Source organism: Lutra lutra, chromosome 2 (genome assembly GCF_902655055.1).
Source record: "Lutra lutra chromosome 2, mLutLut1.2, whole genome shotgun sequence".
Lineage (NCBI taxonomy): Eukaryota > Metazoa > Chordata > Mammalia > Carnivora > Mustelidae > Lutra > Lutra lutra.
In genome coordinates, this window is record NC_062279.1 from 85423502 (window position 1) to 85451367 (window position 27866).

General features: G+C 43.5%; 1 protein-coding gene across 2 annotated transcripts in view; it reads right to left on the minus strand.

Annotated features, from left to right (window-relative positions):
- The window catches only part of TMEM131L (transmembrane 131 like), a 157485-nt gene that overhangs the window by 76693 nt on the left and 52926 nt on the right, over positions 1-27866 (minus strand). For both annotated transcript variants that reach the window (XM_047717860.1, XM_047717859.1), the window contains one exon: positions 518-586. In XM_047717860.1, the coding sequence (XP_047573816.1) occupies positions 518-586 (69 nt within the window). The remainder of the gene's footprint in view (positions 1-517; positions 587-27866) is intronic.

A 27866-nucleotide genomic window follows, 5' to 3' on the forward strand; every position in this document is an offset into this window, starting at 1 on the left:
ATGAATAAATAAAATCTTAAAAAAAAAAAACAAAACAAAAACTGAAGAAATGGTTAAAACAATCTTACATTCTCCCTTCCACAAAAATATTCCTCTGGGGACGCCTGAGTGGCTCAGTTGGTTAAGCAGCTGCCTTCGGCTCAGGTCATGATCCCAGCGTCCTGGGATCGAGTCCCACATCGGGCTCCCTGCTTGGCAGCGAGCCTGCTTCCCCCTCTGCCTCTGCCTGCCACTCTGTCTGCCTGTGCTCACTCTCGCTTCTCTCTCTATGACAAATAAATAAATAAAACCTTTAAAAAAAAAAAAATATTCCTCTGAACAAGTCCCAGGATCAATATCCCTCATATTACTAATATACTTAAAATGTATTTAACATTTTATTTATAGATATATAAATGTGCTATATATAAATACATTTTAAATATGTTAATATATTTAAGTATGTATAAATGATATCCTGAAAACAAAAAATGCAAATAAAACAAGTTATTAAGAATTATAAAGAAAAGATACTTACTGAATTCCAAAATCTAGAACTGACGGCTGAAAATGTAAGCCCTTTCCACTGAATAGTTTGTCTGAAAAGCTAAAAAAGAAAAGACAAGACAGATTAATTTTGTTGTAGTTTTGAGATTTAAATGCTGAGTTAATATATACTTAGGCCAATGGTTCTCATGAGCTATAATTTTCCTTCCTTATAGATGAGTCTAAATTGGTTTTAAATGTAAAAACTGAGTTATGAGAAGTCTAATATAATTCTACAGCTGCAAAAATTTAAGATACTTTTAGATGATAGTTAATGTAACTTCATATCAAATGTACAGATTCTATAAGCGTTCAACAAAAAATGGGACTGCATATAAGTTTTAACAGGCTTCATTTCTGGATGCATTTGAATAACATGACTATTTTCATAAACTTTAAATCAAGACAAGACATACATGTAAGGTGGGTGGGGGTGAGGGGCTGGAGAGGGAAAGAGATTTGGTCTCTAAATTAGTAGACTATTTGTAACAGGGAAAGGATGGGGGAGTGTAGACAGGGTTGCTCCTCAATGCTGAAACCATCACCAAATCTGTATTTATAAGAATAATCATTACATAAAACCTCACATGGCAGGTCATATTCTTCTGCAGTTCTTAATCATTACGATGATTTTTCTTCAGAACCAACGCATAAATTAACATACCAAAAAACATATGAAGAAAACAAACAGAAGAAAAACATATGTATAACATAATAACACAATATACATACACATACACATACATAAATACACTTAATGACATAAAACTCAAAGCACGTGTGTATGTGTGATATATACACAAAGAAATTATCAGTCATCATATGACATTTTATTTTCTAAAAAATAGTTATTTCTTTGAGAGAGAGAGAGATAGAGCATGCACACATGGTGGGGGAGGGGGAGACACAGAGAGAGAATCTTAAGCAGACTCCATGATGAGCACAGAGTCCAACTCGGGGCTCAATCTCATGACCCGGAGATAAAGACCTGAACCAAAATCAAGAGTTAGGCGCTTAACCAACTAAGCCACCCAGGTACCCGGTTTATATGATCTTCTAAAAGCCATGTAATCCAAAAACATTTAACCGAAGAAGCCCCAAAATGTAACAAGTGTAGCTATTTTCAAAAACTCCAGCAAACTTTGCAAAATACAATCTTTCCACCTAGCGCTCCACCAGTCCCAAGACTGGGTCCATGAGTGGACATCTGAGTTTCAGAGCCAATGGCCAATAGAAGCTTTGTGACCTTCAGCAAGCCGGTCTCCCATTTTCCCTTAAGGTGCAGACAACACAGAGACCAGAAAACCCCTCCCAAACCCTCATCTGACAGGGAGAATCCTGGCTGAAATCTTCCCTTCCTCCCTCCACTTCATTGCCCCTATCTAAATCAAGGTGACAGCTCAGTCTTCACCAGCCCAACTTCTGCCACTTCTCCACTTGTATTGAACTTGAGCAGAGAAGAGGCATGCTGATTACTGGTCTCCCTCCAACCCCAAAAGGCCAGGACTCCCTCCATAACTTGTGTACAAAAAGGCCACTAACTCACCTAGTTGCCTCCAGAAATGTTTCAGAGAATCCCAGGAAGTAACAGATGTAAAGAAATGTGAACATCAGATCTAGCTGGCCAGGGCTCAGCATCCCAGAAGAAAAACAAAACAGGCAACTTCACATGCCAAAAACTGTCTTAGAAAAGTCAGACTACTGCATAAGTATTAAGCAAAATAACTATAGTCTCTTTTGTCCTGTGCACCGAAAGTGGACTTACATTGGATTTCACACCCAACTTCAGAATGAAGGCAAGGTTTTAAGGATTTAAGCAATTCACTCAAGATCACGTAGCTACTAAGAGAGCCAGAATTCCAATGCAGGTCTGTTGAGGTCAGAAACTTGAAGCTAGTATATAGTTCAGGCTTATCCAAGTTCACAGGACCCATCCAAGGATCCAAGGCAGTCTAGTGGCTGGGTGAGGGTTTGGGCTTCAGAATGCAGACAAACTTAAATTCCAGGCCCAAGGTCACCACTCTCTAGTCCTGAGCAGGTCAATCACTTCTCACAAGTCCCAGCCTTACGATTTTAAAATTAAGATGGCAACAGTATCTACCATATAATTATCCTGAGGTTAAAATGAGATAATAAAGCCTTTGCTTTGTGTCTGGCACATAGTTAAAAGTGTAATAAATATTAGATCATGTTACTAAGAGGAAGACTGTCACCTGACAAGAAAAGTAATGAGAGCAGATGGAAAAGCCGATCGAGTTTGAGTCAGAGCTGACCTGGGGAATTAAAAGTCCCAAACGGGTAGCAGTAATTATCTCTGAATAGAACAAATGAAACATAAACCTGGGCCATCTCATATCATAACAGAGATTTTTAAATCCCGCAATCAGGAAGTTTTACAAACCCAACAGAAGTCAGCTATGTATGGTCCACCTTAAAGCAATAAACTACACATGGTCAGCATTTCCCTAACTTCAGAAAACAAAAACCCTATTTTAATTTCATCATGGAGAAGTAAAATCATGTCACTATTTCTCTCTAAAACTCACAGAACAGATTTATTTTTTCTCTTTGGTCAGTTTCAGCTCACTTGACTTTGACAATTTGGAAAGGAGATCAAGTTATAAGGAACTTTAACATCACTGTCTTAAGTTAAAAAGTTAGTTCTCAAAGATAAAACTGCTTTAGTGTAGATACTGCCCTGGACAATACCCACTCACGCACACACGCCCTCAAGTATTTGTTAAAGACTGAAGGGGGAAAAGACAGAGCAAACTGCCAAAATTAAGCCAACTATGGACATCAACAACCATCCTCAAATATCACTGGTGGCAAAGAAATTATACTGTGTTTAAAGATGCCAACATTTTCATTTCCAACTCGATGACATCCAAGTAACTTAAGCCTTAGGAGTTACAGCAGTAAAAGACAAAATTCCCTCCTTTTTCTCCCTTGCTCAAAAAGTCAGCATTAACCTTTTCATATGTGTGCCCTCAATAGCGTGAATGCTTCCTTTACGCCACAGCTCACTTGCCCTCTTTCTTAGGATTTCCCTCATCTGGCATAAAAGAAACTCAGATATCTTATAAAAACAAATGATAAATTCATGCCACATATTTCTAATGTTCACCCCAGTCCCACCAACAAGATAATTCTAAGGAAAAGCCCTTTATGAGAAGAGAAAAATAAATGAAGAGCCATTTTGCTTCCCTAACAGGAGCACAGGGAGAGGACGTCGAGGTGACGGTTATTTGAGGTGAGGGAGCTCTTGTTTATATGAACCCTGCCCCCCACACTCTCTTAGCCCTTCTGAGGACACTGGCCGTCCCCAGTGTTGACTCCTCCCTCACTGGCAGGACATGTGGACAAGGAATTCTACACATAATATTTGGAAAGAATATCATCGCCTAAGATTATCTGAGTTTTTTCCTCTTTTATCTTCTTTTTTCAGAAACTTCAGCTAACTCTTTTCTCTTTCTATAAAAAATAAACAAAACAACAACAAAAACAGTTCCAAAAAGTGGGTAGAATAAGAGCAAAGGAATTTCTGTGGAAAAGAGAAGACCTTGGTTCAGGTCCCAGGTCCGCTTTGAGTTTCCTCTTTGGCAAACTGCAGGAGCACGGCTCTACATCCTTACAGAAGCGTTCAGATGCCCGGACTCCGTATTCCTAGGAAAATTAAATCAGACACACCCACTGAAACATTTCAGTCCAGTGACTTCGATATGGAAATGGATTAACTATAACCAACTGTTCTGGCCATTCAGAAATGCTATCTGACCAACAAACGCATCTGGGCAAATGCAGTGCTCCACCTCTCTGGAATGAGAAACAGGGCCCAGCAGCTGCAGACGGTGCCTTGTGGCCTCCACTCAGTATGGACTGGCTGCCCTGGGGCAGGGGCTTAGCTCGAGGAAGATTCTCCCCTCAAGCTTATGATCCAGGACACCAGACAAGGCTTGCAGGCCAATAAGCCAAACTCAAAGATCAAGAAAATTCAAAGAGAAGAACAGAAATCTCTGAAATGGTCAGGAAAGCTCGAGGTTGGGGGTGGGAGGAGTCAGGGGCCTCAAAGAACAGTGACCTCAAATGGAAACCGAAGGGAGGCCACTTGAACAAAGCTAACAGCAGGAGGGAAGACATAGAGGCTAAGGAGAGCACTGGCCACATCTGGAGCACACCACCTGAGCGAGGAAAACACACTAGACAGTTGGGCTGGCAGCTCTGAATAGTGGAGTGCTGAGCAGGAAGAGTGAGGACAGGAGGGAGCAGAAAGGGGGGCAGCCAACGATGAGGCCTTGCTGGAGGACGAGAACGCTGGGTGGGGACACGAGCCTAACATGCACCACGATGTGCCCTGAAAACAGTCTTGTGCACTGTGGGTCTGTGCTGGGCCTTTACTCCTAAAGGGACCTGAAGGTTTAATCAGTTTCTGGAGAAGACAAACTTGTTTCCGAAAACAGCCCACACAGGCTGTTGTCATCCTTGCTGAACAGGTAAAAATTAACCTCTGGCAGGGATCTGAGAAACAATGGTGACCAGCTCCAGGGAGGATGGAACGGTCTGGTTTTCCATATTCCTAAATGGCCTGGTTTTCCTTAGCCTCTCAAAGCCCTAACAGCTACAGCTCTCTGCCTTTTCCATGCAAACTCTTTCAGTCCCTCGAGAGAGGACCATGACCAGGCTTTAGCCACTGGATGAGCGCCAGGACAAGAGGACTGGCTTCCCACGTGTTCTGCAAAACCCTCTCTGCCTGAGAAAGGTAACAAAGGAGACTGTAGCTAAATAACACTATTGTCTAGACTCTGAAACATTCAAGGAAAGACCTGTTACGCTATTGAGCTACCTCCCAGGCTGTTCTCCCTAGCTGCGAGAACTGGGAGTGCCCATCAGAGACCAGTGCTGCCAATGCTGGAAAAGACCTACAGATTCACAAAGGTAGGGATTCATGCACTGTCAGTCCCCTTGGACCCTGAGCCAACAGCAGGTATTTTCAGGACTCAGCTGTTATTCCCATGAACCTGGAGGGATTTCAGTACTTTTCCATTATACAGCAGAACTGGGAAGGACCCCTACACAGACAGAAGCAGCTCCTGCCTGGGGCAGCCCTTACGGAAGCATGCCAATGCCAGCGGAAGACCTCCACAGGTCCCCACGGAAAGGAAGCCCAGAAGCGGCCCTCCCTGATCACTCCTGTGATTCATTCAATAGTGCCCAGCTTTACAGACCAAGGTGAAAAAGCCCAAACTGCATAAATTTATTAAATAAGTTCTAGAACTATATGAGTTATGAAATTCCACATCGTAATATTAGTACTACAAACTGCTTTCAGCTCTTACTTTTAACTTAAAAAATACTTCTCCCAGAAGTTTACAGAAGAAAAATATGATAGACACACGCACATCTCCTAAGGTCAGAACTGCCATTTTTCCTGGTGAAGTAATGACTGGCAAAGAACCACCTGAGAGTAGGCAGAAACCAGTATTTTCCCCCTGGAATTCCCAAAATGGGGGGAAAAAAATCATTTGGTTGGACACGATTTTCCTAGTTTCTATTATAGAAAGCCTCAGACTTCAAGGTCAAAGTCAAGAGGAAAGTCCTTGGAGCAATAATACCAGTAGCAGTCTGTCAGAGACCCTCTCACTGGTAATGGGATATCCACGTGTTGATGGGCAGGCCTTCCCAAGGCCAGGACAAAAGTTGTGCACACCAATCTGTCCCTCGAGTTGCAAAGACGTTCTCCCAGTTCATACCACCCATGGATGAGGCAGGCATTCCTTCTCTCAAAGACTAAGGTTCTAAGGCACCTTTCTGGATGGAACCTGGGTTGATGACAGGTCTTTACCCACCCTGCCCTCTCCAGGATGTTCAACGTCCCCTCCTGTTCTCCTCCTTCTCCACTTAGACACAGGAGAGACTCATGCTCTTGTCACTTGGGAAAACCCTTTGACCTTCATCCCTTTAGCTCTGGGCAAAGGTAACAACAGCAAGTACACTTATTAAGCACTCATAGTGTACCAGATGCTGAGCCCAGCACTGTCCCATGTAATCCTCAGAACCCAGTGTGGACACCATTATTACCGCTTTTCCATACCCAAAGAAACCAACGTTTTGGGCGTTTAAACAACCAGCCAAAGCCCACTCCGCTGCCAGGTGGCTGACAGGGAAGAAGCCCCTGTGTTACACTGTCTCCCATCCACGTCGCTGGTGTCCTGCCCCCTCACTCTCCCAGAAACACTTTGCTGAGGTCATCAGTGACCTCAGCAAGTGCTGATGTTACTCAATCTGCCTGGGTCTTCTCCTGAAGGGTCCCTCCTTGGTTTCTAGAAAATCTCACCCAGTCTCCCTTTTTCCTCTGTGCTGCTCCTTCTCAGCTCCCTGTCAAACTCCTCTCCCCCACATCACTGTCCCCTCAGTGCTCCCTAAACTCTCCCTCTGTCCTGTCACACCTACCCCCAAGTTTCAGCTATCACCAGCTAGGTGACGCTTTCCTATGATGACATCTGTCATCTCCTTGTGCAGCATCCAGGTTTCCTTACTTTAACCACAGACTTCCCAGTGTCACCCCTCCTGGATTCTGAAAGGGCCAGTTACTCATTTTTCTAGCCCTGCTTGTAGTCAAGATGCTGACATGTGTCCGAGACTTGGCCAGATTCGCCTGCCAGAAGCAGGGCATCGGGAGCTGGGGCCACATGGAAGGGAAGGAAGCAGAGAATCATTCTGGGAATGAGCTCGGCAGCCAGGCAGCAGGGCAGGAGTCAAGGACAGCAGTGTCCTCGGCATCTGCTTCCATGGCACAATCCTGGCTGTGCTTCTATCTGCTACAACCCGCTTCCTTGCTTTGTTTTCTGAGCCTGGTTCTTCCGTCTTCCTAGAGATTCTGAGAGCTGCCCAACATCTTCTCAATAAATTCCTTTTCTGCTTCAATCAGCCAGAACTGGTTTCTGTGGTTTGACTGATTCATTTCCCAAGACTGTGTATCTGTGGCCTAGACCCCTCTGCTGAGCTCCTGCCTTGGGTTTCCAAATGTACCAGACACCATCCCACAGACGGCCTCCAGCCCCGTCCCAATGGAATCCATGGCAGAGTTCAGCATCTGGCTCAGACTCCCCCGTCGGATCACACGGCACCACCCACTAGTCTCCCCCAGGCCATGGTTGCCCTTGCTGTGGTTTCAGTCACCTGCCATCAACTCCAGTCCAGAAGCAGATAATCATTCTTCTGATACATAGCCAGAAAGTCAATAGCAGCCTCAGGCTAAGTCACAAAGCCTATAGCGCTCACCTCCTTCATCTCATTAGGTCAGCATTTGACATCTCACATCATCACAAGAAGGGTGAGTGCAGTATAATAAGGTATTTTGAAAGAGATCACATTCATATAACTTTTATGTATACTGTCATAACTGTTTTATTTTATTACTATTGGTGTTAATCTGCTATTGTGCCTAATTCATAAATTAAACTTTATCATGAGTATGTATGATTAGGAATAAAAACAGCACAGCTGATCCTTGAACACAGGTTTGAAGTGCATGGGTCCACTTGTACACAAATTTTTTTCAATAAATTTGATACTGTAAATGAATTTTCTCTTCCTTGTGATTTTCTGAACATTTTCCCCCTCCAGCTTACTTTATGGTAAGAATACAGTGTGTAATTCACAGAAACTACAAAATATGTTAACAGCCTATTTAGGTTATCAATAAGGCTTCTAGTCAACTGTGGGCTATCTGTAGTGAAGATTTGGGAGAATCAAAAGTTATACATGGATTTTCAGCTGCACCAGGAGTTAAGTACCTCCAGCCCCATTATGTTCAAGGGTCAACTGCACAGATAGGGCTCAGTACTACTTGCAGTTTCAGGCATCCACGGGGGCTCTTGAAATTTATCCTCAGTGGATATAGGACTGTGGTGTGCCCATCTTGGTGACTGATGGCCTACCTGCCCGCGGGGAGACTTGTGGAGATTCTGACTCCTGTACTCTTCTTAACTCCCCATGCAATGGATGCTGAAGGCCCTGTGGGGACCTGACACATTCACACCCCTCAGATCTGTCCCTGCCTTCTACTGGCACTAACAGGACCTTATGTTCAAAAGGCATTTGCAATATGGTCGTTTGTTACTATTTATTTCTCATATATATTTGGTCTTTGTCCACAGTTTATGGATCACAGCTCTCAAACTCTTGGGATTTCCCAAGTGTTAAGGGTGATAAAGGAGTCTTCTGTTATGTTAATGAATGTTGGAACCCAACCAAGTGGCGGAGGGGGGGGGGGGGCTGGTTGCCAGGGAAACAACCTTGTGATCAGAGACTTGGAACTTTCTTTCTCTGCCCCAACCTCCTCTTGTAGGGGTGGAGATAGGACTGGAGATTGGTTCAGCTGATGGCCAAGGACTTAGTCTATCTTTATTTTGGAGCACTGGGTGTGGTGCATAAACAATGAATTGTGTTACAATGAAATTTAAAAAATTAAATATTAAAAAAAAAAAAAGAAAGAAAGAAAGAAAGCCTCCACAAAAAACCAGAGACTACTTCCTGGGGCTTCTGGGTTGGTGAACTGGTAGGGAGGCAAAAAGAGTGGAAGGTGTGGAGAGGGCGTGGAAGCTCAGCGCCCTTTCCCCAGACCCGGCCCTATGCATCTCTTCCTTTGGCTGTTAATACATATCCTTTATCATATCCTTTAAAAAATTTATGAATCTAAGTGCTTCCCTGATTTCTGACAGCATTCTAGTAAATTAATCAAACCTAAGGAGAAGGTCATTGGAACCACCAATCTGAACCTGTCAGTCAGAAGCACAAGTTAACAGTCACAATGCCAACAGGCTTGTGACTGGCATCTGAAGTGGGGGCCAGCGGAGAGGGCTGTCTTGTAGGTCTGACCCCTTAATTTATGCGATCTTTGAGTCAGAACTGAGTTGAATTCTTGGACATCCTGCTGGTGTCCTAGAATTACTTGGTGTTATATTTGGGGGAATACCCATGCACATTGGAATTGGGTCTGGTAACCCTCAAAGAGCACTGTATTTTCATTTCAAATAATTTTAAAATATATTATTGTATTTACATCACAATCCACATGTCATAAAGAACTCCTTTAGCTAAGTGACTAAATTTGCAAAAAAGAAAGAAAGAAAGAAAGAAAGAAAGAAAGAAAGAAAGAAAGAAAAGGCAAAATAAATATATAAATAAATGAAAGAAAAGGCCAGTAATTTAGCCCATGTTTCCTAACTCCTGTTCCAACTTAAGCCTTAGTGCAATTTATGGCTTTCCATCTACAGTTTAAAGATGTAATAACACATTTTCCTAGATTCTACTATATGTTAAAATAATTGTAACTTTTATATCTGCAGAACACCAAATGCATTTTGCACTACCTTTCATTTCTAGGACACCAAGTTAGGATGAAAAAGGAATTCAGTCTCTAAGCAGCAAGAGTTGGCCAGATGCTACAATCAGAAGTGGAACCCAAGGCAGAAATTCACAAGAACACTAAGGGAATGGGGAGACTCAGGATGAAGGACTTATCCTTCTCAGTCACAGGTAGACAATCCAAGTTTCTGCAATACTGTGGCTATTTCTAGAAAACCAAATTTGAGCTACAGAAGTGTCCATATAACTTTAGATATTAGTTCTCTGAACATAAGACCCAGCTATTTTTTAAAGCTCATCTACAACCCTTTCAGCAACTGGGTAGCTATACTTATTCACATGATAAAAGCAGCAATGCCAAATCACACTGCCATTAATTTCTTCAGTTTCCCTGCATTAAGAGATGACAATAGCCAAAGCAGTTTGAACCAAAGGCTTATGGTCTTGCATATAAGACAAGGTGGAGCACAGTCCCTGAGATGGAAAAAATGGGTGTGGAGCAGGTTAGGAAGTATTCTGGAAGAGGTGGCACAGAGTAGGGCTTGGAAGGCTGGATGTGCTGTCTTCAGGTGAAATGAAGGAGGAATTCCAGACAAGGGGAGAAACAGAAATTAAGGCACACAGACCACAGAAAGGCAAAGAAGGAAAAACACTGACATATGCAAAGCAATTTCTTAGTTTCCTGGTAGAATGAAAGAATAATACTATGTCATTTCACATCCCAGAGCAACACTTTAATTCAAACACAATGAACTCATTTTTTAAAAAAAAAATGTTAAGTTTTATTCATTTAAGTGATCTCTACACCCAACAGTGGGTCTTGAACTCATGACCCCGAGATCAAGAGTCAGATGCTCTACCAACTGAGTCAGCTAGGTGCCCCAGTTTTTTTTTAATTCCCAAGGTGAGCAATATATCAAAATCATCTTCAGGCAACTACAGAGACTATTAGCAATCCCTTTGGAAAACTCTAATGAAAAATGTCAACACTTTTTAACTGTTTCTCGCGGCCTTCTTGGCCAGAGCAAGTGAAGGACTCATGGCATCAGCTTACTGGGAAGGCAAGGCAATGGTTAGTCTCGCCCAATACTAACTTGTATGTCCAGGCATTCCTGTTTCTCAGAATTCCTGGACGACAAGTCACTCTCCAACAAGGTCAGGTCTTCTTTAAAAGTGAAACAAAAAGTGAAACTGCCCTCTGATTTTTTGGTTTGTTTTTGTTGTTGTTGTTGTTAATGTAGCAGCAGCTCTTTTAACTGGCCTGTCAAGCTGTCTACGAAACACCATGGCTCACACCACACACTTGCCCACAGAGCATCACTTAGGACTGCCAAGCTCACGTCTTGTAGGATAGAATCCCACTGTCAGAATGGCTCAAGCGCTGATTTTTCTCATGTGAAACCCAAGTAATACTGACACTGGAGAAACTAGACTAGAATGTTCCCAGAAAGACAAGTACGCCTTACTACAAATCAGAGGGGCTGGGTTATTTTTTTTCCCTAGGGACTGCAGCGGGTGAGTGGGGAAGGCTTAAAAATGTGTTATGTCAAAAACAATCTCCCCTGGAGAGATAATGGTAAAGGTTTCATGGTTTCTTTCCCAGGGTTCTGTGTGACAGGAATTTGTTCTTCAGCCCTTATTATCTCTTCTCTCCCTCTTGCATATCATTTTTTGCTGGGCACCTTTCCCAGGCTCCCTTGCAGCTGGATATGGCTATGGGACCAAGTTCCAACAAATGGGAGGTAAGCTGGAGTATTGTGCAGCAGCTTCCAGGAACCCTCTGGACCTCTCCTTCATTCCTTCCTCCTACCTGCTGTCATGGACACAAGCGTCTTCGCCCTGTATCCTAAGTACCAGGCCCAGGACCCTAGGGAAGGCAATGCATGATCTGGAGGGAGCAGGGGTCCCTGAACACTTCCTGGTGCTAAAGGCTATGGAAGTCCAGACTCACATAGAAGATATAAAACTCTTTTTTTTTTTTTGCCTTATTTTTAAAAATTTATATAAAATCAATTAATCAATATATTGTGTATTATTGGTTTCAGAGGTAGAGTTTGTGATTCATCAGTTGTACACAACACCCAGTGCTCATCACATCAGGTGCCCTCCTGATGCCCATCGCCCAGTTACCCCATCCCAAACCCACCTCCCCTCCAGTAACTCTCAGTTTATTTCCTGGAGTTAAGAGTCTCTATTATTTGCCTCCCTCTCTGTTTTTAATCTTATTTTATTTTTCCTTCCCTTCCCCTATGTTCATCTGTTGTTTCTCAAATTCCACGTATGAATGAAATCATATGGTATTTGTCTTTCCCCAACTGACTTATTTTGCTTAGCATAATACCCTCTAGTTATCTATGTTGTTGCAAATGGCAAGATTTCATTTCTTTTGATGGCTGAGTAATATTCCATTGTGTGTGTATATATCTCACATCTTCTCTGTCCATTCATCTGTTGATGGACATCTGGGCTCTTTCCGTAGTTTGGCTATTGTGGGCATTGCTGCTATAAACATTCGGGTGCATGTGCCCCTTCAGGTCACTCTATTTGTATTTCTGGGGTAAATACTCAGTAGTGCCATTGCTGGGTTGTAGGGTAGCTCTACTTTCCACTTTTTGAGGAACCTCCATGCTGTTTTCCAGAATGGCTGCACCAGCTTGCATTCCCACCAACAGTGTAGGAGGGTTCCCCTTTCTCTGGATCCTCTCCAGCATCTGTTATTTGCTGACTTGTTAATTTTAGCCATTCTGACTGGTATGAGGTGGTATCTAATTGTGATTTTGATTTGTATTTCCCTGATGCCGAGTGATGTGGAGCATTTTTCATGTGTCTGTTGACCATTTGGATGTCTTCTTTGCAGAAATGTCTATTCATGTCCTCTGCCCATATCTTGATTGGATTACCTGGGGTTTTTTTGGGTGTTGAGTCTGGTAAGTTCTTCATATATTTTTGATCCATCTTGTTTTAAATCTCTGGTATCTTAAAATTCTGTTACCTAAAAACTTAATTCTAACTAAAACAGCTTCTCACCCTTCTCAAACACCAGAAATGGCAGGAGTCACTGCTGAACAGAACTAATACCAGGTAACTTACCCACCCTTCCAGCCTCTGCTGACCCCGGGGGAGATAGGCTCTCAATGCTGCCTCCCTTTCATGTGGTCCAGAACCACAGCTTCCTAATAAATCAGAAGGCTACATAGTTAAAGCAATAAAAGTAACCCAAATCTGATGGCAAAACAAAGAAACTTCTAAGTAAAGAAAGGATAGCTCCTGGCCGCCTTTTACTGGGAAAAGTCATTGACTGTGGTAGTAGCTTTCGGTAGCTTTGTTCACAAGCTGGTGTAAAATGAGAAATGCTTGTGTATGAACCACTTTTAGGACTGGGCACACAGAAACTACCTTATAGTTTAGAACCTATCGTTCTGTTCCTAAGCACACATGAAGGGACAATCCCATGCAGGGACCTGGAAGGACCCCTATGATACACTTCAGGGAACCCAGGGTAGGAGGGCAGTCCCTACTGATGTGACCACACCAGAAATATAAGATGTGCTAGAAGGAACACACAGGTGCTGTCCCCACCTGATCTGCTAGGAGTAAGTCCTTGAAGGGGCCTTGCCAATAAGAACCCAACACCACTTACATTGCCATGAAGGCAAGGAATAAAAACTAGCCTACTTTTCAAAGACTGCTTGAAACACACTCAATTATTGACATGCACTGCCTCCTTCCCTGGGTATGGATGTCGGGAGCCCCAGGTCAGAAAGCAACAACCCTCCTGCTGTACCCAAAGTCCTTCAACCCTGTGACAAACTGTGGAGCTCTTGCAAAGCCAGAAGAGGAAGAACAGAGATAATGGTGTCCTGCTTCCTACTCTGTCCTGGGAGGAAGGACTCCAAGGATCAATGAAGGATCAATGAAGGATCATTTAGCATTGAAAGAAGGTTGTTGTATTCCCAAGGCCTACAGGTAGGTGATGATCCCCATCAGAAACCAACACACAAGAGCGGAATTAACCAGAAAGATGAGTATAAGAGATCACCCACCTACTGTTCTTGGGGCCAGAATTCAGTTTTCACTATTATAAAATTAAGATAGGTAGGTAGGTCGACTGCAAGGATTAAATGAAATTTACATTTAAAGAGCTTGCAAAGCACCCAGCAGAGTGTTTGCTCAGTGAGTAGAGAAGTGTCGAGAAGTGTCAGTTCTAAGGTTGAAGAAAAGCAAAATAGTAAAGACTGATATTCTGATTTCCATAGACTCCAGAGAAACAAATCAGGACAAGGTTAAAAAAGAGTCTGTTTTAGAATTGAATTTATTGTGTCTGTGTGTGTATGTGGGTGGGTGGGTGGGTGGGTGGGGGGTTAGGTGGCTGGGGGAGGCAGGCAGGCAGAATGCCTCCAAATTAATTCAAGAGAGCTGACAGCTCCAGGCTGCACTCCCCTGGAACAGCAGCAAAAGTAGCTGCAGCCACCCTTTCATTTCAGCCCAGGGAATTTAATTGTTCTTAATTATACAGGCGCCACTCACATGCAAATAGTGCATGAGAGGCTGTCCTTTTAAATTATAATTTTTCTTTCAAACCTCTGAGGCACTCAAGTGTTATTGCTGAAGATGTTAGGAAGAAAGAGCGGCCCTGTGGTCACTCAAGCCCAGGAGAGAGGCCCTTCTTTATGGGCCCTCCCTCCCTTTGTCTGGCCCTGCGGGCTTGTTACCCTCCCACTGGTCAGAACTGGCCCCAGCACTGCAGCCCAGCTCCATCTCTAACATCTCCCCCTTTGCTTCAGGCATTCTCCACCCCTAGACAAAGCCCAGGATGAATCCAGAGCAGACTCCAGGGCCCAGCAGAGAAGGAGGGGAAAGCAGAGATAACCAGCGCCAACAGTTTGACCCACTCCATCTTTTTGTCAAGGTGCTCTCATCCCCAAAAAAGTGGAGTGACCTAATAAAAACTGTGTTTTGCAGGTAGTAATAGCACCACGAAAAAAATGCTGCCAACAAATAAAGAGAAACAAAACTGTCCCATGCACAATGATTACAACCAAAGAATGCACAGAGGGGGCACCTGGTCATGATCTCAGGGTCCTGGGACTGAGCACCGCCCCCCACTCCCCCCACCCCCCACCTACTTCTGATCTGCCTCTGCCAAATAAATAAACAAAATCTTTAAAAAAAAAAATACACATAAGAACAGGAGAAGGCAGGACTAAAATTAAGGGCAATGTCAGGAACATCTCCCTCTCCCTCGATTCTCCAAAACCGTTAAGCAGCTTAACGTCTCTGAGAAAAGTGAATATTTTTTCAGTTATGTGGTTTTAGGAAACTCAAGAGCAAAAGGAAGGCATTCTTTTTAAACATCACTTATGATCATTTCTTTTGATCAATTCCAAGAACACATTTCCACATTTATAAGTTATTTAAAAACTAACAGAAGCTTCAATTCCAGAACACTTGGTTGTTACTTTGTTCTACTTCCCTAAGTCACTGGTTAGACCCCACAGTCCCCCAGGGACTCCTCTTCCTTCATTACTTCATCAAGACAGAGACCCCCAAGGCTGAAAGCCTTCTCTCTCTGGCCTATGTGCCCTCACTGGCTGATCTGGTCCAATCTCAGGATCCAAACATCACCCCAAGCTTACATCTCCAGCCCAGCCCTCTCTCCAGTCCCACCCCTTGGCTATGCACCCCCAGGTCAACTGGATGTCTACAAGACATTAAAAAAAAAAAAAGTCTGAAACAAAACTCTTTACCCCACTGGCTTCGTCGATAGCCATCTCAGCTCAGTTGTTCGAGCCAATACTCTTGGAATCATCCTGGACTGTTCTCCGCCTCTCCCCCCACATCAGTTTGTTGGAAATCTTATGAGTTCTGCTTTCAAAGCATATCCAGAGCCTCACCACCTTCACCACCTCCGGGATGGCCAGAGGATGCTCATCTCCCTGTCTTGATTCCTGGCTGCCAGGCCTCAACTGACCTCAAGGGCTCTCCCTGCTGTCGAGGCCCCACACCAGCCTTTACACATCTAACTCAGATCATCTCACTGTGTTCTACTCAGAACCCCCGCAAAGACTGCCCGCTGCTAATGTCTCCCCTGAACCCTACACCACACACACCCCCTCATTGCCTTCAATTCCTTCCCCTCCTTGGTAGGTGGTCTGCTCTGTGAGCACTCCCGGGCCTAAGTTCCCACCGTCAAGAGCCTCTGGAGGGGCTCTTCTGTCAGCAAGTTCTTCCCTCACACAACTTCATGGCCAACCCCACGACCTCCTCCAAATCTGTATTAAAAAATCTCTCCCTCTGAAGAGCCTCCCCATTCTAATGACAGTCGCCACCCCACCCACAGTCCTCATCTTTTCCCTCGCCCTTGCCCAACTTCCTCCATACCACGGAGGGTCTTCAAACACCCATTAGTTTCAGCTGTTTATTGTATTTAGGTTTGCTGCCTCCTTCCCATCCCTGATCTGAAGGCAAGTTCCACCAGGACAGGGATTTTGGTCTGTCTTGTGGGCCAACGTGTCCCAAGAGAACAGTTGCTGGATAGGATTTGGTAAGTAAAAGAAAACCTTTTCAGCTGATGCCACGGATTTATAAAATCACAGTTCAGGCCTCAGAATACCTTTTTAATTATCCAGTATGAAGTCAGCCTCACCATAACACAGCAGAACCACAGGATCATAAAAAAAAAAAAAATTCCAAATTTCAATTTAAACCTTTACCGAATTTCATTCTAAGGAAAACAAAGAGCAAATGAATGAACGATATATACAACAGTCTTAGAAACCAGTTAAGCTGTATTAGAAATCAGTAAAGTTGTATTTTTTATTCATCTTTAAAAAAAAGTCAGGCCTAGTCATGTCAAGGGTATACAAAATGTCTAGATATCAAGACAACTAAGAAATTTAATGGGCACCTGGGTGGTTTAGTTGGTTAAGAGGTTGAGCATCTATCTGTTTGACTTCCACTCAGGTCATGATCCTGGAGTCCTGGGATTGAGCCCTGCACTGGGTTCCCTGCTCAGTGGGGAGCCTACTTCTACCTCCCCCTTTGGCCCTTCCCCTGTTCTTCTTCTCTCTCAAATAGATAAAATCATAAAAAGAAGACAACTAAGAAATTTTAAAAAAACAGGATAGTGAACCTTTTGAGGAAAATAAGGCAGTGGATCAGGCACGGACATCTTGGAAGAGTAAAGCTAGTAACATAAGAGACCCGCTTTGTTCCCCCGTGGCTGGGCAGAATCTTTTAGAAGGCAGCATCCAGGGCCTGGGCCTGCTTCAAATCCCTGACACCATCCGAATCAGCATCACTAATTACCACAGCATGCCTGAGATGGCTGTTTTGTCCCGCTGCTTAAACGAGTAGATTCATAATTCCAGAATGAAGAAATCAAAACCTACTGTATTTATAAATACCGGGTACACAAAACCCAAATCGAGCAGAGATAAGCCCTAAAACCACACCCTCAGCTTCAGCCCTGGATCAGCACCAGTGGGGAACCCAGGTGCACCCCAGCTCCACACTAGTCCTCCATGAGGCCAACATGCAGGTAAAAGATCCAAGAGAGGGAGGGAGAATCCCGAAATTCACTTACTCCTTGGAGCCAACAACCCTCCTTCTACCGGATTAAAAGGACTAACAAATTCCCTTAATGCTTAACCTAATGATTGGAGTCTGTCACCCGAGGCTGAAAAGGTCCCAACTAGTAGTTAGACAAACCCAGTAACTAAAATGTAACTCATGAGGTTGGGTCCAAAAGTCAGAAAAGCAAGTAACCTTTGGAACATTAAAATCTATTTTATGACTATATATAAAAACACATGCTTTCTGAGAAATAGGCTGATTCTGCAGAGGGCCTAAGGTCATCTGCATCCCCACCAAAGAAACAAAAAAAAAAAACAAAAACAAAAACAGAAAAAAAGTGTCTCTTCAAAAGTGCAAACTAACTTTTCTTTACAAAAGAACCAACAGCTTCTTTTAAGAGGGACAGAAATTTCTAAAATTAGATTGTGGTGATGGCTGCCTAGTCTCGCAGATAGACTAAAAACCGTGAATAGTGTACTTTAAATGGTTGAATCATACTGTATATTAATTATGTCTCAATAAAGCTGTGCTTTTGTTAAGAACCTAAGCAACCGCACAGTGCCAGCGTCCTTGTTCAGTCATTCCGTCAGGATTCAGGGTGGCAAGGGAAAGAGGAGGTCCCTTCCTCCTCCCCAACATACACCCACCCAAGCCCTCCAAGCTGATTTCCTTTCTGTGCACACAGATGCCTCTTATACATAATGAGAATGCCATATGCAGATGCATTTGATTAGCGCCCTCCACATTTCCCATCATTATGCAGCACTTGGTGAGCTGCAGTTAATTCCTGCCCATTATCCAAGTGCAAAATCATTCTGCCTAATTTCGAGCAGCCCGGCAGCTGCAGAGGAAAAGCAGTCTTGCCCGTCCGTGGAGGCCCATTTGACATACAGCCCCCGCTGCTATGAGGACTCCAGTCTTCTAGGGCTAATCAATTTCAATCAAGTAGGCACTATTAGACTACAGAATAGTGGTGACTTCCTTCTTCATCTGTTAGCTTGTACCTTCCAAAAGCCAGCATGAGAGGATGAAGGACAAGTGCAGAAATCAGGACTGGTGTTTTTTGTTTCTGGGGGTGGGGGTGGGTGCCGGGTGAAGAAATCAAATAAGAACAGAACACTATTTACACCAAGAAAGGTCCTCTACCCGCCTGCTATCTCCATCCCCATATTAATCTACGTGGACATGTGAGCCCTGATCCTTAAATCACCTGGTCTACAGAGCTCAGTGAACCCCGAAACCACTAAATTATTCCTAATTTGCCAGTTCTCCAAATAATCCTTTGACCTCTCTTCTGAGGAGGCACTTCTGTATTTTAAATGGCTTTCATTGTGATTTTTCCTTAACTATAAACAGAGATTTAAAAAAATGTACTAATAGTATTTTATACAATGAAATGGTGGTATTATAGTGTAAAATACCATAGTTATACAATAAATAAAATACGGAAACGTCACACTTAAATTGTTAACATCTTGCTAGAAACAACTCAATTTTTATCCTATATTCAGTAACACTTCAGAAATACTTTTCTTTCCTCTAGTAATAACAAAAGAAGGAAATCCTGTGCACTCCATTCTAGAAATACTACCACATTCTGGTGGTAGTCACAGAATTAATCCTGTTAAATTCAAGAAAAGGTTAATCCTCAGCAGTGGAATCTTTAAAAAGGATCATGATGGGGTACCTCAGTGGCTCAGTCAATTGAGCCTCGGACTCTGGGTTTCTGCTCAGGTCCTGGTCTCAAGGTGGTACGATAAGCCCCACCTACCTCAGACTCCGAACTCAGCAGGGGTCAGTTTGAAGATTCTCTCTTGAAGATTCTCCCTCTACCCTCCCCCTCTAGCACACAGCGGGCACAGGCAAGTGTGCTCTCTCTCAAATAAATAAATAATTCTAAAAACAAAACAAAAAAAGGGGTCATCATGAGCATAGCTCCTAGACTCAAGAAATTAGTCCACTGGTATCCAATTTATGCATCCTTCAGAGATAACCAGGAACAGCTTTTTTTAAAATATGGACTTCAGGACTGCATCACCTCTTCCTGGGTCAGAATCTCAGGAGATAGAGCCTGGAAATCCGCATTGTTAGAACAACTCCCTCCGGCAACTCCAGTCTTCTTGCCCCCATTAGGAAAACAGAAGTAGCATGTGCATGACAGAACCACAGATCCATTTACCCATCTCTCTGCTGCTCATTCTGGGATTCTTCCAGGGAAACGTCTGTTTCCAATACAGCTCATTCATTCTCATCATAAAATTCTTCGGTCTCATTGAGAATCAGGAAATAAGCTAGCTATTTTAAGCAGAGAGAGATTTTCACATAGGGAATTAGATGCTTATGAGCTTGCTGGAAGGTTCAAGGGAGCAGTCTCTCTGCTGGGCCTCTAGAAGGGACTCCCAGAACAAGAGGAAAGCGGCCCCAGAAAGAATACTGGTCACACTGGGGAGGTGTGCCACCTGTCACACTGGGGAGGTGTACCACTCCAGGAAGCAGTTCTAGGACTACCGAGTCAGGAACATCCCATCAGCTGGGATCACAGGACCTGAGAGCTATCTCTGCCACCACTGTTGGTCCTACGCCACACAGCCCCTAAGTCAAAGTAGGGAAGACTCATTCATTTTTTGCTAACCCCCAAAGGCCAACTTCCATGAGCTAAACGTGCTTCTGATGCTACTGCAGTCAACAGTGATCACCAGAGCCAAGTCCAGCATGCCAGCCTCGCCCTGAGCAGAGGACCTCAGCTCCGCAGCCAACTGAGAAGGCGCTCCCCCACTCCACAGTCCTCAACACTCTCTTGTCTCCCTCACCCACAGGACCTCCTCTGGCCTTTCTTCTCTCCATGTCCCCTTCCTGTGGGGACGACAGCTCACTCAGATCCCAGTACCAAACCTAGTATCTTTCTTCTTTTCTGATTCCACTCATAATGCAGCCTTCTCTAGGTATTTTATAGGGTCCTGATTTTTGTCATCCAAAACTGGACCTTTGCCCCCAAATCCCGTCATTTACCAAATCAATGCCACTTAAACAAAGCGGATAGGATTAACAAAAAATATGCTACCACCACGTTCACAAGAAAACGCTAATAATCACATCATCAAGATCTACCCAAATTTAACCAGTACTTTTCATGCAGTATTTTCTAAACCGTATGTCCAACACAGCACGAGGATAAAGGCCTCTGACCACGAGGAGCTGCTCTCCTCGGAGGAGCAGCAGAGACCCAAGGAAAAAGAACAGCACACACAGCAAGAATTTTAGATGCTGAAACTAAAATATTTGACCCCAATATTAACTACAAACTACTCGGATTTGAAAGAAAAACGTTTGTTCTCTTCTTAAAGCATGTGTGAGGTCTCGTGGAATGAACATATGGTAACATCTTGTGTAACAGCCCACAGTGTCCATTTTTGCAATCAGATCTTACTTAATACAATACCACCGTGTGACTTCAAAACATGGGCATATGTCGAATAATGGAAAATCTCCCACAGTTACCCGGCCGGGGTGAGGAGTGGAGAGAGAGCTTTAAAGCAAATAAAATCATTCCTAACACAAGGAGTCAGGCCAGACAGCACACTATAGTGTAAGATGCACATGCATCCTTAATTTCTTAATTTATTTTCTCCTGTGAGCAAACTACTTGTACTCCTAGATTTAAATTGGTGTCATATTTGTGCTTACATGAAGATCCTACCCCCCCATCCCCAGAGGGTTTCAGTTTTCTCTTCTCATTGTCTTTTCACATCTTTTGGCCTACTGCCTTCCAAAGCAGCAGCACCGGTTTCTGAATAAGGAATGCACATAAGTTTCTCACTGTACACATTCACTTTCAGTAAGTGGAAACATATACATAGAGTAGGTTTCTCTTCAAGTTATGCTCAAGGTAGAAGAGGCACACCCACATAAACTTGCTAATTTGTTTTAAGTGGAAACTTCACTTCCATTTCTTTTGTAAAAGGATTCCATCCCATCCTCCCCATTTTATAAGCATGGTGTATGCAATTTCCTTAAATAGAAAATACAGCGTCAATCATTTCTTTTACTATTGCAAATACAACCAACTCAATACGGAACAGAACAGTCCCACTTTATTGTTATTATTATTTTTTTTTTTTTCAGTTAGCCAACATATAGTACATTTCCACCTTCTATAGATGAAAGTCAAAGTTCACGGGCACTGGATTAAATGTCATTCCTCATAAGCATCAAGGTACAATTACAAACTACCCAGCAGATCACTAAAGATAATGGAACAGATGACTGATGAATGGTCTCCGAAGCCGTCTGGACAGTGGGGTAAAAGCAATGGGAGGTTCTTCTTTACCTCACAGAACCCTACTTCCAGACGATGTGATCCTCCCAGATCAGACTAAATGCAAAGCTGCCCTACAGAAAGGGAGCAACAATCCATACCTGGTGTGACCTGTAGCACATATCATCAGATAAGGACTATGGCTATCATTTCTCTTGAGTTTCTAACCTATCTCTAGGCCATACTCTTTGAGGGAGGGGTCAGCTCCCCCAAGCCCAAACCAATTCCTTTTTCCCCTACGCTACTTCCCTTAGTCTTGGAAACTCTAAAACTGAAGCGTGCATTGTCAACTGCTTTGCTTGATACACAGCAACTTCAATACAAACATTTTATGAGACAGGTCCAGGAAGGGAACCCACAGAGACAAGACCAGTGTTTTAAAGAAAGAACAACATAAGAGAAAACGGAAGCGACAGTTATTTCCTCCTTAAGTTCCAAAATAAGTCTTTTCCTCCTCTACCTGCTTTAAGCTGACACTTGTTCTCACCTTGTTTTTAACTGTCTTGTTGTTTTTAAACCTAGAGGTTTCCCCCTAAATTTCCAGAGGTGGATGGGTTTATCTGCATTACTGCAACCAGACTGGACATTCCTTATTTTAAGACTGGTCCTCTTTTTTCAGTATTTTAAAACATGCCACATAGTTTTCTCCAGTCACTGGAAGAGGATACACTAAATTTAAAACTTATGTTTTCAACCCACACAAATCTACCAATGCCAATTGCTAGGAGCTCAAATACAGCCTTACTCTCCGTTCTGTTTTCATCTAGTAGATTCTCCCTATCAATACATTTCCATTTTTACAACTCAACAATACAGTTTTCAAAGAGGCAGGCTGCAATACATCTTATATTATCTAATGCCAAATTCTCGAAGTAAGCTGAGGCTACAATATTTTACTCCCAGTTCTACAGCTCCATCCGTAGCCACAATGCTCTCCATTTCACAGAGACAAGATAATCTCAATGAGTGAATGGACGTCACAGGCCTAGTACGCAGTGTCTTTCAGCATGGCCAGGAAATTCAGAACAGACCACAGGAAAAAGAAGCTGCTCACACTAATGGTGTGGCTAACACCCTAAAATAAACAAGATAAAAAATCAAAGCCTCTCAGATTATAAAAATGTGGTACCAAAAAGATGAAACTAGAGAGAAATAAATGTAAGGTGCTCCACTAAGGCAGGAAAAACTAACACAAGGGACTGTAAAAAGCCACCTGTCAAATACTTGGAGAGCCATGTTTTAGCATGCTAAGTGTGTGTCACTACCCAAATACTGTTGTCTTCATCAGAAGAGCCACCCAATGAAGTTTCTTACCCAGAGACAATCCCTGCTTTACTTTCACAGCACATTCCTAGAAACCATAACATAAAGCCTACAATATCTTCCCATGGGAAGTGCAGGAAAATCGAAGGGTCACATCCTGGCCAAAGACACCAAATAAATCACAGTAATGACCATGTTACACAAAATCTATGACACAACTCCAAACCCTCTAAATAATATAAAGTGATAAAATCAAGCCGTAGCATTGGAATTTGATGTTAAATCTCTTTAAATCTCTCCTTCTCTCGGCCAGTAAATGAAAACCCAAATGACGCCTTGCCCAACAACAGAAATGTCATTAGAAGCCAACTGAGAAACAAACCTGGACCTCCTATGAACCAACCCTTGTGCTACCACACAAGCTTACTTTCTTTACAAAAGTCCCTTAACATAAACAAGAAGCATACACTGTTACTAAGCTATGTCTAAAATAAGACAACGATAAAGCAAAAAAGTGTTAACTCCCATATAACACATTTTACCTGCAAACAATGCCAGCCATTAAAGATGCCATATCTGTGTGCTCATTATTAACAACGATTTTTTTTTTTTTTGGTCTTTTTAAAATTTACAAAGTATTGTGGGAGAATACTTAACTGCTAACCCAGAGGATCCATGACTTTTGGTCATTCCCTCCTTCCAGTTAGAGACCCAGTCTTCCCTGCCACGGGGACTTGCATGTGACCCAACGCAGGTTCATAGTGCCCTTCCCCAGACCACGCGAACTGTAAGGGAGTCCTTGGCATGCAAAGCTTTGAGAAGGGTTGAGAAGGGCACTCCTGTGCAGCCAGAGACCAAACTCCCCATTAGACTCTCTGCAGGAGGGACAGAAAAAGTCAAACAGAAGTGAAATCTGGGAAGGACAAAAGGATAGCCTTGCGTAACTAAAGTGAGAGGTGCAGGCAAGACAGTATTACTGAGCAGAGTGGGGCTCACAGAATGATTTCTATCCTTTTTGTTCTTTTCTGAATTACCTAAGCTTGCTATTACAAACATGAATTTGGTAATGAGAAATATAATGGGAAAATTCTGTCATGAAGGAAGGGCAGGGTTGATATTCAACTAGAATGGATTCCCTTGTCTAAGACTTCTGAATGGAACCTTGGGTATCACCCTGAGCAAGGATTAAAAAACAAATAAAACATTCCCTATAATCTAGATGATAGCTTCATTTCTGGGTGTGGTCCTGATTTGGAGGTAAGTTTTCATTTTCTTTTAACACTAGCTAACTGTAGACATTTCCCACAATCCTATCAACAGTAATTTGTTAAACAATGATCACCTGAGAACTCCACTACAAAACCTGAGGTGAATTAGAAGCATACAGCCAACCTCCCTTTGACTGCTCTCCTCAGCACATCCTGCAAAACAGCCAACCAACTCTGCAAATGTCTGCCTCTGCATTTGTAAAGCCTCAATTCCTCTTCCTCAAACACTTCCGCTTCTCCTGGCCACAAGCACGTGTGCATCATATTTGTTTCCTCCTACACAATGCAATGATGTTTCCCTTCAAATTTTTAATTTTTTGTTATGCTTCTCTCTGCTGTCCGTTTCATTCCTGAGACAACTATACCCCCTTCCCTAACCTAAGGCAAAGCTCCTAACCTTGCATCTTACAGAAGGAATTCCATTCAAAGGACAGCAAAAGAGAGACAAACACAGAAAATACTTAAGGCTCAAAACTACTCCTTAAAAAGCAACATAATTCTGGTACTTTTAATTAATAGGGCTTGCCAATGCCTGCCATAACATTTGAGAATTACACTCACAAGAGACTTCAGGTCTTAATTTGACATAGAACGCTAAAGGCACGACAAATGTAAAAGGCAAAAATACAGGTCATCCTACAGTCACATGGTCTTTAAGCACTTTTCCAGACCAAAGAAAAACACAGGACCATGGAAATATTACACGATGGTTAAGTTAATTAGACGATGCCACAAAAACCTACTCAATCCCTAAGTCCTGTCCAGTCCCAGTCTAACCACCAAGTATCACAGAGAGCTGAGGGGAAACCCAGGATCTCTGCAGCCCTGAGGTAGAGGTGATGGGGATTTCCTCCGCCTTTTTTAAGTCACTTAACTCACCAAAGGCAGGGCTCCTAACAAAGTTGGTGCTGAAGGGGAGCAGTGGGGGAGCAGGGAGCCCTGGGGGACAGAAGAATTGTGGTGACAATCAAGACAGCAGAGCCCCATGTGAGACCCAGGAGCAGACACCTTCTTGGCAGGCTCTCCATTCACTGGAGGGAACACTCCTGAAAGACGATCTCCGGCTCTAGCACCCAGCTAAGCACACCAGGGACACCAAAATAAGAAAGTAACAGGACTGTGCTCTTAAAGAACTCCATCTCACCACGTGGAGGCAAACTAAAGACTAGAGAACCAGGCGGGCAGAGCACCATAAGTTCTGGCAGAAGAAGCAAGGCTCTGGGACTTCCTGGAAGCGACTGGAGGGCTGAGTCTCAGGGGACCCAGAGAGCACAGCCTCTCAGCACTGCATATATCCTTCCTTCCATGCTGGGTCTCTTCCCTTCCCCCTGCTTGTTAGCACAGAGCTCTTCTCCCAACCCACCCACCTTGCAGGGAAGAGACTGCTCTTCTGAGGAGGTCTCCTTCATATTTGCACATAATGAAAGCCAGGACATCTATTTATTACAAACTGATGAACTTAGAAAGTTGAAATTAAAGGGCACAAACAGGAACTCAAAACCCACAAGCTGAAGCTTCAAAGATGAGAATGTCCCATTTCATAAAAGGTGGTTGCGGGTTCCCACCTCACCCCTCCACATTCTCCCCCACTACCCCCCTGTCACCACAGCTCCACAGACATTTAAACGCTTCATTTCTCATTGTCTTTCAAATTTACATTCAACAGCTTCCCTCACATCCAAAGAGGCCAGAGGCCCCAGCAGAGGCAGGATTTCACTCTAGACTGTTCTGCTTTAAGAGGCAGCCTTAGCAGAAGCACGTACTGAAACACAGCAAGATTTATGTTGGGTAGGAGAATCATGGAACGTTTTTCTTCTCTGTACTGCTGAAAGACTGTAAAGAAAATGTGTATTTCTCCTGTACTTAGCATAAGGAATAAAAGACAAGGACCAATCAGAACAAGGGACACATGCTACAACATGGATGAACCCTGAGGACATTATGCTAAGTGAAATAAATCTCCCCTTACATGTGGGGCTTAGAGTATCATCTATAATGATAGAAAGTGGCTGTCTGGGGCTGGGGGAGGGGGAATGATGAAGAGAGTCCTATGGATAGTTGATGGTGCTGGTAGCCCAGTGATGTGGCTGGTTAATGGTGATTTTATAGTATATATATATTTTATCACAATTAAATAATTAAAAAAAAAAAAAAAACAATCTTCAGGGCACCTGGGAGCCTCAGTCAGTTAAGCGTCTACCTTCAGCTCAGGTCATGATCCCAGGGTCCTGGGATCGAGCCCTACATTGGGCTCCCTGCTTGGTGGGAAGCCTGCTTCTCCCTCTCCCCACTCTCCCTGCAGGTGTTTCCTCTCTTGCTGGGTCTCTCTGTCAAATAAATTAAAAAAAAAAAATCTTTAAAAAATTTTTTTTATTTATTTGACAGAGAAAGGGAGAGAGAGCACACAAGTGGGGGAGCTGCAGGCAGAGGGAGAGGGAGAAGCAGGCTTCCCGCTGAGCAGGGAGCCCAATGCGGGGCTCAATCCTAGGACCCTGGGATCGTGACCTGAGCTGAAGGAAGACGCTTAACCGACTGAGCCACCCAGGAGCCCCTGAATTCTTTGCATTTAGTAATGAATCCATCTCGCTCAAGGACCCCAGCACAACAGAGTCCTCTATCACCCAACCAAAACCACTGCTCCCTAAACCCACTGAGTCACTAGGGAAAGGAGAGGAGACTTCAGGAGCTGATCCTTCTTAATCTCTCATCAGCGCTTCTCAAACTTTCCCCACTAACCACCCCGACAGTGGGGAATGAAATGCACCAGGGATCTAGGGTCTTCCCAGTCTCCCGCCTGATGTGTGCAAATGTTTAAAGGCTAGTCATCTATTTTTAAGATTTTATTTATATGAGAGAGAGAGAAAGAGCATGAAAGGGGCGAGGGGCAGAGGGAGAAGCTGTATCCCTGATGAGCAGAGGGCCTGATGTGGGACTTGATCCTGGGACTCCAGGATCATGACCTGAGTCGAAGGCAGTTGCTTAACCAACTGAGCCACCCAGGTGCCCTAGTCGTCTATTTTTAAGATGGATGCAAACTGACCACAATACTCTGAACTTCTGGGTTTATTTTATTCTAAAAATCTTCCTTCTGAGTCTTTTTTTTTCTTTTTTAAAGATTCTATTTATTTATTTGACAGACAGAGATCACAAGTAGGCAGAGAGGCAGGCAGAGAGAGAGGAGGAAGCAGGCTCCCTGCTGAGCAGAGAGCCCGATGCGGGACTCGATCCCAGGACCCTGAGACCATGACCTGAGCCGAAGGCAGAGGCTTAACCCACTGAGCCACCCAGGCGCCCCTTCCTTCTGAGTCTTAAGAAAAACTGGCAACAGACAGAGATGAACCATGTATGTTCAAGGCCTCCAGAGACCCCAAAGCCCCAGAGTTAGCCCAGATGAGGAAACCGGCCCTGGTTGTCCCCCACGTGAGTTCTCACTCACTGTGGGCCCCCATGTAGCGTACACCTCTCTCCCTGAGCAAATGGTAGTTGTATCATTCGCTTGGCATTTACGGACTGGGCTTTACCCTGGTGGGTTTTTTTTCACATGCATAAAT